The 12,477-nt window shown below is 42.3% G+C and overlaps 1 protein-coding gene across 1 annotated transcript in view; it reads left to right on the plus strand.

Moving 5' to 3' along the window:
* The window catches only part of DDR2 (discoidin domain receptor tyrosine kinase 2), a 589,808-nt gene that overhangs the window by 229,178 nt on the left and 348,153 nt on the right, over positions 1-12,477 (plus strand). Inside the window, exon 6 of the mRNA XM_083156673.1 lies at positions 5,968-6,073. Within this exon, the coding sequence (XP_083012799.1) occupies positions 5,968-6,073 (106 nt within the window). The remainder of the gene's footprint in view (positions 1-5,967; positions 6,074-12,477) is intronic.

Raw genomic sequence — 12,477 nt, forward strand, 5'->3', positions numbered from 1 at the left:
ACTGTTTTGGATAAAGACGCCAGGACCGGAGCTCCGTCTCCATTCGGGTCTCAGGCTTCCTCCTCTGATGTCATCAGCCTCCGCCCTGCGCTGTGGAACGCCCGGGGAGCCCAAGCCTCACTCTGGGTGCCGCACAGGGAAGTGTCACCAAGCCACATCTAAAAAAACATAACCACACTTATAACTATACAGATAAAAGCATTGTGCAAAACATGTTATAAAAGACCTCAATTGAAGCCAATTAAGAGACACCTTTCTGGTGTCATATAAGAAACTGCAGATTAATACATATAAATGTGAAGAATAAAATATAACACAGCAGCTTTAGGAAAGGTCTACCACTTCTTATTTATACCATGTTTCTTTATATATTTTTATATATTTTAGACCTATCCTATCTGGAACAACACCTAAATACTCAGTTGTTACTGCTAAGTTTCATTTATCAAATAAAGTACTGTAAACCGTGTTGTTCATTTAGGCCCCTTGGGGCAAGTGTATCCAATAAGTGGATCCATCTGGCCTCCGCTTGTAGAAGTTTTCTTTTTCTGTTACCACCTCTGGCAGTTGCGGGTACCTGATCAATGATCTTAGATCTGATGCTTGCCAAACTGTGTTTGTTCTCTACACAGTGGCGAGCTACCGGCTGATCGCTACGGCCTGTATCAAGTGCCTGTCGTATGACCAAACGGTGGTTGGCCATATGTTCCTTGAATTGACATTCTGTCTTGCCCACATAATATAAACCACGTGGGCAAGACAGAATGTATACTACGAATTTGGATGAACACGTTACTGAATGTCTAATTTTCAATTTCCTCCCTGTGTGGGGGTGACTTACGGTGTCTCCAGTAAGCATGTCACGCAGCCTATGCATTTGAAGCAACCCTTAGGCCTGGATAAGAAATGTGATGGAGTATTCTTTTTAGCCAGTTGGGAAACATCTGTCTTCACTAGAAGGTCGGCCAGGTTGCGTCCCCTCTTATAGGCCGGTCCTGGTGTTGTGTAAGCTCTTTAATTCCCTATCTGTGGCAACAATTGGCCACAGCGCCTTCACCTGTTTTGTGATGTCTCCAATACCCTCACCAAATTTAGTTACCATGGGGATCTTATTCCCTAGCAATTTTTCTTTAGTGGCGCCTGTTTGTACCTTTTCTCGGGTTGTAGCCAACACTTTTTGCTTGATTTTCAAAAGATCTTTGTTCAGTTTTAAGAGCCCCAAATTTGGATCGCATGCTGTCCAGCTCCTCCTTCACCTTTTCCTCCCTACTGGTGATGCGCCTCACTCTCAGCATTTGAGAGTAGGACAACCCCTGTCTTAAGGAGGTGGGGTGGCAACTTTCGTATCTCAAGATGGTGTTGCAGTCTTTTTCTTTAACAAATAGCGAGGTCTCTATTTTATTATTCACCAACTGAATTCTAACATCTAGAAAATTTACTGTGTCCTTGCTCATATTATGGGTACATTTTATGGGACTACAGCTAGCGTTATGCACACTAAAGATGTTTTCAAGTTCCATGGGGGAACCTTGCCCAAAAATAAGCAAATAATCAATGAAACGTAAATACAACAATACCCTCTCTGTATATGGGGCTGAAAAAAATAACTTCTGATCGATTACATTCATATAGGCATTGGTGTAGGATGGGGTCACATTGGATCGCAATAGCTGGCAATACATAGCTCCATTGAACAGGAAATAGTTCCTGTGTAGTACCATTGATAATAAGCTCATAAAGAAGGAGTGCTGACACAAACGCAAGTTCTGGACGTTGAAAATGAGGACTTATATAAGGACTGGTACATCCTAAAGAAACGTGAGGTGGATTATACTTTACATGATACAACCTTGGCGGAGTACTAGAAGGACAAACTGATCCCTTGCGGGTTTAGGGTCCGCAGAGTCCCCACAATTGGGCAACAAAACATGGCCTTTTGCAAGTGTTGGGTCAGTATCCTCAATAAGTGCTCCATGGATTTATTATTACTAATGGTGGACGAATCTTCCAAGGAATTGGCTACAATCCGTACCAAGATTAATACATTTGAGAATACCCATTTGCCGACATTTAATGCCGACACACAAATTGACTGGTGTACCAAATTGAAGAACCAGATTGAAACTTATAAAAAAAACTGGTTAAATGTAAACACGAAAAACGCAGAAAGGTGCAAGCCAACTATGATACCAACGGGGTATACCAATGACTGAGTACTACAGGGCCACAAAGGGGTAACCCTAATCGACACAAACAGTGTCGACACAGACAACAATTGTACACAGATTATGATGGCACAAGCACGTCTGCAAGCGACATGGAAAACCCAGCCCCAACACCATCAGATAATACCCACCCTTTAGGGGTACGGACCCGGGTGGGTCTAAAAACACCCACACCCATGGGAGGAGGAGGACGCAGTGCGGTCGGCAGACCAAGAGGAAGAGCAAGCCGAAAAAACAGCCGCACCTGAAGGAACTGGTATTCAATTTGTCTAAAACACCTCTCAGCGAGATGGAGGTTGCAGTCCTGTCAAAGGGACTGTCTTTTGTACCAAGCCATACAATTGACAATTTTGAGTAGAAGGTTGACTGCTATAAATTCGGAAGAACACTGCGCCTCAGAGAATTTTATAAGGATAAACCTACGATGGAACCTTGGGGAGATGACATACCTGCACATGTCAAAAAATTATAACACAAATCATCTTTTGACCCCCCAGAAGTAAGTCCATCGATTAAAACCTTCACACGTATGACGGAGGCCACCGGTCAAGAAGGAATGTCTATCGGTCACTATAACCTGTCCAAATTGGAAAAAGAAGCCCTCACTAGCCTACAGAAAAGAACAGACATCATCATAAGGAAGGCGGACAAGGGGGGCTGTGTCGTGGTACAGGACCTCCCAGATTACATGCATGAATGCATGAGACAATTGGATGACACTCATATCTATGAAATTTTGAAACAAGACCCTACCTTTGAGTATAAGAGAGAATTGGACCATTTGCTAACCACATAGGTCCAAAATTATATCATCTCTGAAGGACTGGGTAAAGCGTTAAGTATGGAGTACCCGATAACACCCTTATTCTACACGTTGCCCAAACTGCACAAGGGCTTGGAGAGGCCTCCTGGCAGACCGATCATTTCTGCCAGGGGGTCTCTCTTCCAGCCAGTGTCCACATTTTTGGATGCCCTATTAAACCCATGCATACAGGCAACTCGGTCCTATTTGAAGGACACCAATCAATTGATTGTGTGTCTCAATGAATTGGGAACCTTACCTGAGGACGTCGTCATGTGCAGTGCTGACATTGTTGGGATGTATACCTGCATCCCACATGAGGGAGGGATGCAGGCAGTTGAGAGTCTGTTGAAGGACAGCGCAGAATATCAAGCCCCCCCTGTATCCTTCTTTATGAGCTTATTATCAATGGTACTACACAGGAACTATTTCCTGTTCAATGGAGCTATGTATCGCCAGCGGCTAGGCGTAATGATGGGATCCAATGTGACGCCAATGCCTATATGAATGTAATCGATCAGAAGTTATTTTTTTCAGCCCCATATGCAGAGAGGGTATTGTTGTATTTACGTTTCATTGATGATTTGCTTTTTTTTTTGGTGAGGTTCCCCCATGGAACTTGAAAACATCTTTAGTGTGCATAACGCTAGCTGTAGTCCTGTAAAATTTACCCTTAATATGAGCAAGGACACAGTAAATTTTCTAGACGTTAGAATTCAGTTGGTGAATAATAAAATAGAGACCTCGCTATTTGTTAAAGAAACAGAGACCTCGCTATTTGTTAAAGAAACAGACCGCAACACCATCTTGAGATACAAAAGTTGCCACCCCACCTCCTTAAGACAGGGGTTGTCCTACTCTCAAATGCTGAGAGTGAGGCGCATCACCAGTAGGGAGGAAAAGGTGAAGGAGGAGCTGGACAGCATGCAATCCAAATTTGAACAGAGGGGCTATAAAATTGAAGATCTTTTGAAAATCAAACAAAAAGTGTTGGCTACACCCCGAGAAAAGGTACTAACAGGCGCCACTAAAGAAAAATTGCTAGGGAATAAGATCCCCATGGTAACTAAATTTGGTGAGGGTAGTGGAGACATCACAAAACAGGTGAAGGTGCTGTGGCCAATTGTTGCCACAGATAGGGAATTAAAGAGCATACACAACACCAGGATCAAGCCGGCCTATAAGAGAGGATGCAACCTGGCTGACCTTCTAGTGCAGACAGATGTTTCCCAACTGGCTAAAAAGAGTACTCCATCACATTTCTTATCCAGGCCTAAGGGTTGCTTCAAATGCATAGGCTGCTTGACATGCAGCTCTATGCTTACTGAAGTCACCCCCACACAGGGAGGAAATTGAAAATTAGACATTCAGTAACGTGTTCATCCAAATTCATAGTATACATTCTGTCTTGCCCATGTGGTTTATACCATGTGGGCAAGACAGAATGTCAATTCAAGGAACGTATGGCCAACCACCGATTAGCCATACGACAGGCACTTGATATAGGCTGTAGCGATCAGCCGGTAGCTCGCCACTGTGTAGAGAACAAACACAGTTTGGCGAGCATCAGATCTAAGATCATTGATCAGGTATCCGCAACTGCCACAGGTGGTAACAGAAAAAGAAAACTTCTACAAGCGGAGGCCAGATGAATCCACTTGTTGGACACACTTGCCCCAAGGGGCCTAAATGAACAACACGGTTTACAGTACTTTATTTGAGACATGTAACTTAGTAGTAAAAACTGAGTATATAGGTGTTGTTCCAGATAGGATAGGTCTAAAATATATAAAAAAATATATAAAGAAACACTGTATAAATAAGAAGTGGTAGACCTTTCCTAAAGCTGCTGTGTTATATTTTAACATTTTTATGTATTAATCTTAAGTATTTTCTTTGCACAACTGCAGCGCAAAACTGCAGTTTCTTATATGACACCAGAAAGGTGTCTCTTAATTGGCTTCAATTGAGGTCTCTTATAACACGTTTTTCACAATGTTTTTATCTGTATAGTTATAAGTGTGATTATGTTTTTTAGATGTGCCTTGTTGCCATGGTGACACTTCCCTGTGCAGCACCCAGAGTGTGGCTTGGACTCCCCGGGTGTTCCACAGCGCAGGTTGGAGGCTGATGACGTCAGAGGAGGAAGCCTGGGACCCAAAGAGACGGAGCTCCGGTCCTGGCGTCTAAAGCAACGCAGCGCAGTGATGGCGGATGGGTGAGACGGCCCACACAGGAGGCTGCAGGTGAGTGACTCTTAAGGCTAATGAGGTGGGTGTGGGTTCTTTCTATGGTATATATTTTTGTCATTTGCACTGAGTGAGTTGATACCTGAGGACGGGCTTAGCCTGAAACATGTTGGAGTCACAATAAACAAGTTTGTTTTGCATCACTGAAACCCGAGAGTGCCACCTAAATCCAAGCAAGCCTACACAGGACCCTAAAGTCCGAATAGGAGGGCACCGGGTCTGTTACAAGTGGACATCAGCAGGAGTGGCGGGTACCTGGGTCTATATATATATATTTATATAGATAGATAGATAGATATAAAAACAGTCCAATATCCTCTAACCAAAGTTTGTATTTAATGGGCGCAAGTCTTTATTCAGCCTTAACCAAGCAAGCCTACACAGGACCCTAAAGTCCGAATAGGAGGGCACCGGGTCTGTTACAAGTGGACATCAGCAGGAGTGGCGGGTACCTGGGTCTATATATATATATTTATATAGATAGATAGATAGATATAAAAACAGTCCAATATCCTCTAACCAAAGTTTGTATTTAATGGGCGCAAGTCTTTATTCAGCCTTAACTACTATATAATATATGAGAGAGTCCTCTTAAAAAAATACATTTCTGTATGAAATAATTCCATGAAAATATAATAGTTTTGTATCATTACATGTAATTCTGGGTTCCCCTATTCATCTCTTTGTTTAGATGGATTGGTATCGTACAATGCACCATCTGGGCAACAATTCCTTCTGCCCGAGGGACAGATTGTTAATGTAAATGATACCATTTATGATGGAGCAGTTGGCTACAGGTGAGTATATTTTTATATATATACAGGTTGAGTATCCCTTATCCAAAATGCTCGGGACCAGGAGAATTTTGGATAACAGATTATTCCGTATTTCGAAATATTTTAATATTTCAATGATGTATTTTGAAGTATCTTGCATTTATGCTGTATAAACACATAATATACACACAAATATATTTTATTACCACATAAAATACACACAAATATATTTTAATTGTTCAAAAAACAAGGTTTCAAAACGTGAAACAAAATGTGTGTACTATCTCAGCACTGAATTTGAATGCCAAGCAATCATTGTCTTGCACATATATAATGCCAGTTACATATCATGTCCCCAGTGATGCTGTTACAAATGTCTCCAGTGAGTTTTTAGCCAAAAAAAATTTTTTTTTTCACTTTCTGGAATGTCCGTATTTCAGAATAATTCGGATAACGGATATTCGGATACGGGATACTCGACCTGTATATACATACATACATACATACACTGTATAAGCATAGACTAAGTACTGTATATCATGGAAAGACCCAATAATGACTAAAAACACTCAGCAAATCTGAGACTATGGATTAAAAAACAATGCAGATATATATAAAACATTGTATTTAAATAAATAAATAAATAAAAACATATTTGGAGTTGGGATAAGATTGATATTTCCATGCTACACTTTAATACTTTGTCCATGTATATAATGCTGGTAAACCTGCTCGAAGCAAAAGCTCTTGTGATTGAAAGAGCTGTATTTTCCCTCTCTGCCAACAGATGGCAGTGTTTTGGATACACAGTAGACAGACATATATATCTCTATATATATATATATATATATATATATATATATATATATATATATATATATATAAAAATATCTCTATATATCTATCGATATCTCTATCTATCGATATCTCTATCTATCGATATCTCTATCTCTATATCTATCTATCGGGATGCGGTCATCTATTAGAATGTACTTAGGTCTACAGTCATTAGGTCGACCCCACTAGGTCGACTGGCAGGAAGGTCGACCTGACTTAAGGTCGACATGGGCCAAGGTCGACATGACTTAAGGTCGAATTTGCATAAAGGTCGACATGAGGAAGGTCGACTGGTCATAAGGTCGACATGGGATTTTCACTGTTTTTTGAGCCGACATGTGCCGACAGGCGGTATTTCATGCCCTACCATCCACTAGGGCGTGGAGGAGGTTATTAAAGCTGTGGCGAGCGAAGTTAACCACCGTGCCTGAAGCATTGCGAGCGAAGCGAGCGATGCGAGGGTCCGATTTTCATTGCCAACTGTGTCCATGTCGACTGTGTCGACATTCGGATAAAAAAACAGTGAAAAACCCATGTCGACCTTATGACCAGTCGACCTTCCTCATGTCGACCTTTATGCAAATTCGACCTTAAGTCATGTCGACCTTGGCCCATGTCGACCTTAAGTCATGTCGACCTTCCTGCCAGTCGACCTAGTGGGGTCGACCTAATGACTGTAGACCTAAGTCCATTCTGACAGATGTACCGATTCCTATCTATCTATATAGATAGAGATATATCTCTATCTATATCTCTATCTTTCTCTATCTATATCTCTATCTATATCTCTATCTATCTCTATCTATATATATCTCTATCTATCTATATATATCTCTATCTATCTATATATATCTCTATCTATCTATATATATCTATCGCTATCTATCTATCTATATATATCGCTATCTATCTATATATATATCGCTATCTATCTATCTATCTATCTATCTATCTATATATATCTCTATCTATCTATATATATATATATATATCTCTATCTATCTATATATATATATCTATCTATCTATATATATATATCTCTATCTATCTATATCTATCTCTATCTATCTATCTATCTATCTATCTATCTATCTATCTATCTATCTATCTATCTATCTATCTATATCGCTATCTATCTATATATATCGCTATCTATCTATCTATCTATCTATCTATCTATCTATATATATTGCTATCTATCTATCTACCTATATATATCTCTATCTATCTACCTATATATATCTCTATCTATCTACCTATATATATCTCTATCTATCTACCTATATATATCTCTATCTATCTAACGACAGGACACCTCAGCCTGATTGCCAACGTTTCAATGCTACTGCATTTTCCTCAGGGCATTACACAAGAATAAAACATCACACTCACCATTTATGTGCTTTGTCCCATCACCACGGCGTCTAGAGAGCCCGCGCTGCAGCGTGTGTGCGGCGGCTCATGATGATGACGTCACCCACGTGCACCCATCACCAAGGTTACAACAAACAAGCTATAAAACAGAAACAGCATTTGCTAAATAATGTGAATAACGCATAAATGCAATTTCATATAAAAATTAGGGATAACACATGATTACAGTAGGGAAAAGAACATATTAAAGGAAGCAGTTTAAACCCAGCGTCTCGTTAAGGCCGTGCGGACTCAGATGTCAGTTCACTGTACACCTGTATCCCACACGCCGAAGGTATTGCCGCAACACGCAGATTGATCTCCTCTAGCCCACTTTACAATGGGCCGCCGGTTGAATTTTTTTGTTACTTGTTGGAGATGGTTCTCACAAGAAACTATTTTTTCTATGATGGTCACTACTACCTCCAGCTGGTGGGCTGTGCGATGGGGTCCTCAGTGGCCCCATCGTACGCTAATGCCTACATGATGGAGGTAGAGCATGACATATTTTTCTCCAATCCGAATATTGCGTGTAGCGTATTTTACTACGCACGCTACATAGACGATATGCTTCTGTTGTGGAGCGGCACACCTGAAACGTTAACACAGGTCATCATCAGCCAAAACGAGAGTGACAGCCCCATTAAATTAACCAGCACGTTCTCCTTTTCCTCCATCGATTTTCTTGATGTTCGCATCAACCTGATCGATGGTGTGTTACACACCTCTCTCTTTGTAAAGCCCACGGACCGTAATATGCTGCTCAGCCCCACTAGCTTTCATCCTGCAGCAGTAGTTAAGGGGCTTCCTTATTCACAATTACTCCGGGTCCGCAGAATTTGCAGTGATCCAGCAGATGTGAAAGTACAGATGGATCTCGTGATCTCAAATTTTTTGGAAAGGGGGTATGATGCTGCCCAATTGTTGCGCACCAAACAAAAAGTGCTTGCTATCCCCCGGTCCAAAGCACTTAAGCGCAAAGTCAAATCCAGGTCTCACAATCGCTTGTTCTGGCCCAATCGTTATAACACTAATAGTTTGGCAGCTAAAAAAGCTGTCACACAGTACTGGGCTATTGTGTCTGAGGATGCCGACCTGCCCGGTCTATTTAAGAAAAAACTAATTACCAGTTATTCCCGTGGACGCAATTTACGTGACCATCTGGTCCACAGTGATGTCACTGGATTTGACAAAAATAATGCTGTACCATTCTTTGGGGCTCCAAAGAAAGGCTGTGTCAAGTGTATTGGGTGTACCACCTGTGGCTACATGTCGACAGGTGACACCATCAAACATTCCACTAGCAACAAGCTATTTAAGATCAACGTTAGGCTTACTTGCACAACCATGTTCGTCATCTATGTTTTAATATGTCCCTGCGGCAAATACTATGTCGTCAAAACTGACTGTCAATTTAAAATCAGAATGGCACAGCATCGCCAAGCCATCAGAGCCGCCATATTAAAAGGTGACAGCGAACAGCCTGTTGCTCGCCACTATGCGCAGATGGGGCATTCCCCCACTGCGCTAAAACACAAAATTATTGATCATGTCCCACCACTGTTACATGGTGGTAATAGATCCAAAATGCTGCTTCAGAGAGAATCGAGGTGGATTTTCTTGCTTAACACCCTGAGTCCGCACGGCCTTAACGAGACGCTGGGTTTAAACTGCTTCCTTTAATGTGTTCTTTTCCCTACTGCAGCTTACCTGTAATCATGTGTTATCCCTAATTTTTATATGTAATTGCATTTATGCGTTATTCACATTATTTAGCAAATGCTGTTTCTGTTTTATAGCTTGTTTGTTGTAATCTTGGTAATGGGTGCACGTGGGTGACGTCATCATCATGAGCCGCCGCACACACGCTGCAGCGTGGGCTCTCTAGACGCCGTGGTGATGGAACAAAGCACATAAATGGTGAGTGTGATGTTTTATTCTTGTGTAATGCCCTGAGGAAAATGCAGTAGCATTGAAACGTTGGCAATCAGGCTGAGGTGTCCTGTCATTATTTCCCCGAGTACCGCCGGTAATTTGCTGTTTATTGGGAGACACTGCACGTGTAGTCCCGATTCACGGAAGGCAACGGGACCAGCATACCCCTTTTCAGTGAGTGCCAGAATCAATGGACTGTATATCTATATATATCTATATATAGCGAAAGTTATCCCCGGCACTCTGTTGCCCCGAATTCAGGGTGTCTTGCCCTGGTGTCCTCCTGTGTGGGGTGAACTCTCACTGTATATCCTCCTTGTCGCTGGCAGGACTCAGTAACTCACATAACTTTATGGAAACTTTCTTCAACGTTTCAGGGGTCAAGGCCCCTTCGTCAGGATGAAACCTGACGAAGGGGGTTTGACCCCCGAAACGTTGAAGAAAGTTTCCACAAAGTTATGTGAGTTACTGAGTCCCTGAGTGCCGCCAGCGACTAGGAGGAGATTATATATATATATATATATATATATATATATATTCCAAAGACAAAAAAACCTTACGGTTTCACATGTCCCATTAAGGCTCCTTACACATGATCTGGCATTTCAGAAACCTGTTGTAACTCTTCCACTCAACTCCAAAAAGCAATGAAATTCCGATCATTAAGGCTGATGCCTTAATGGACGTGTTCCTTGCGCAATACAGATATGGTACGCCATCACAGCCTGTGGGTAAGTGCAGATTCAGCACTCTTACAGAGTGAGATTGCTGTCACTCACACAATGCTGGAGCAGCTAATTCACAGATTTGTGTGCTCATTGGAATACACACATGCAGTCTATGCAACTGAAGGTCTGAGCAGTTATGTGGCGCACTCATCCTAATAAGTACCTGCAATCATCTAAAACTGTCTAGCCCACTGAATTACTATAGTGTTCATTCTAGCACCCGCCATCTTTGAAAACCTATGCAGTTCCTCTTCCCTGCCTGGGGTGTAGCTGTCTGCTGTAGTGCTTCTAGCACAGTGTGGTCTGTATATCAGCACTGCAAACCAGACCTGTGCTAGAAACACTACAGCAAACAGCAACACCCCAGACAGGGTAGAGGTACTGCATGGGTTTTCAAAGATGGCGGGTGCAAGAATAAACACTATTACTAGAACTATACCACTGAGGGTCCAACATCTTTGACACAATACATATATCCATTTAATTTAGTATTCACATGCAGTTACCAGAAACATCTTTCATAATTGCAAAAACTTTAATACTATCCATCTACACTTTCTTCTCCTATACGCCTTCAGGCTGCCCTGTCTTCCCCAATCCCTACCATCCGCACCATTGTGTCTTTTCTAATCTACGCCACACAGATGCCACTGTTTCATTCTATCTGTGTCACTGGCTTCCCCTTTATTAGTGATACTCTGTCTCCCACTCCATCCATGCTGCTCTGCCTGCCTCATCCATGACAGTTTCCTTCCATCTGTACTGCTGTCTCCCCTCTCTATTTGTGCTTCTCTGTTTTCCCTTTATCCCCTTTGCTTCAAACCCCCTCCCCCATCAGTGCTGTCTTTCCTCCAACTGCTCCTCTGTTTCCCACCCGATTGCATTTTTGTCTTTGGAATTTCGTAGCTTTTTTCAAAAAAAAAAAATTTAAATTCAGAAATGTAAAATTTCACTGTAAGAATAAACATTGGATTTTTAAAAATGTTTAACAATACACACCCTTGGTAATGAGCATTACCACTGGCTACAAGCATTACAAACCCCTGGGAATGAGCAGGGTTCGCAAATACGCGCTATAGCGCGTATTTTACCCTAAAACGCTCACCGGGGACTCAGTTTTTGAAACTGAAGGGGTCCCCGAGGACACGCTAAACTGCGCCTGTGAGGCTGAGCTGCCGTGGCGTGAGCCGCTGTAAAAGCCAATCAGTGCAGCGGCCGCCGGGGCCCAATCACTGCACAGTGGCCGCACAGTGGCCGCCCGACAGCCAATCACTGCAGGTGCAAGCCCTGCCAATCATTAATGCCGCGCGCCCTGCCATTTATTTTGAGAGCAGCGGCAGCCTGGTTCACGGTCACAGTGTTTGTGGCATCCTTCTGCTGCCCCCCGCCGTGTAAATTCATTCTGCTGCTGAGAGCGGGGGACGGGATGTAATATGGCAACTCTCAGCATAAGAGGTGAGCGTGCTGTCAGTGCAGTGGGGGACTGGATGAGGCTGGAAAAGCTGACACGCT

The sequence above is a fragment of the Crinia signifera genome, chromosome 8 (assembly GCF_055691185.1).
Source record: "Crinia signifera chromosome 8, ASM5569118v1, whole genome shotgun sequence".
NCBI classification, from domain to species: domain Eukaryota; kingdom Metazoa; phylum Chordata; class Amphibia; order Anura; family Myobatrachidae; genus Crinia; species Crinia signifera.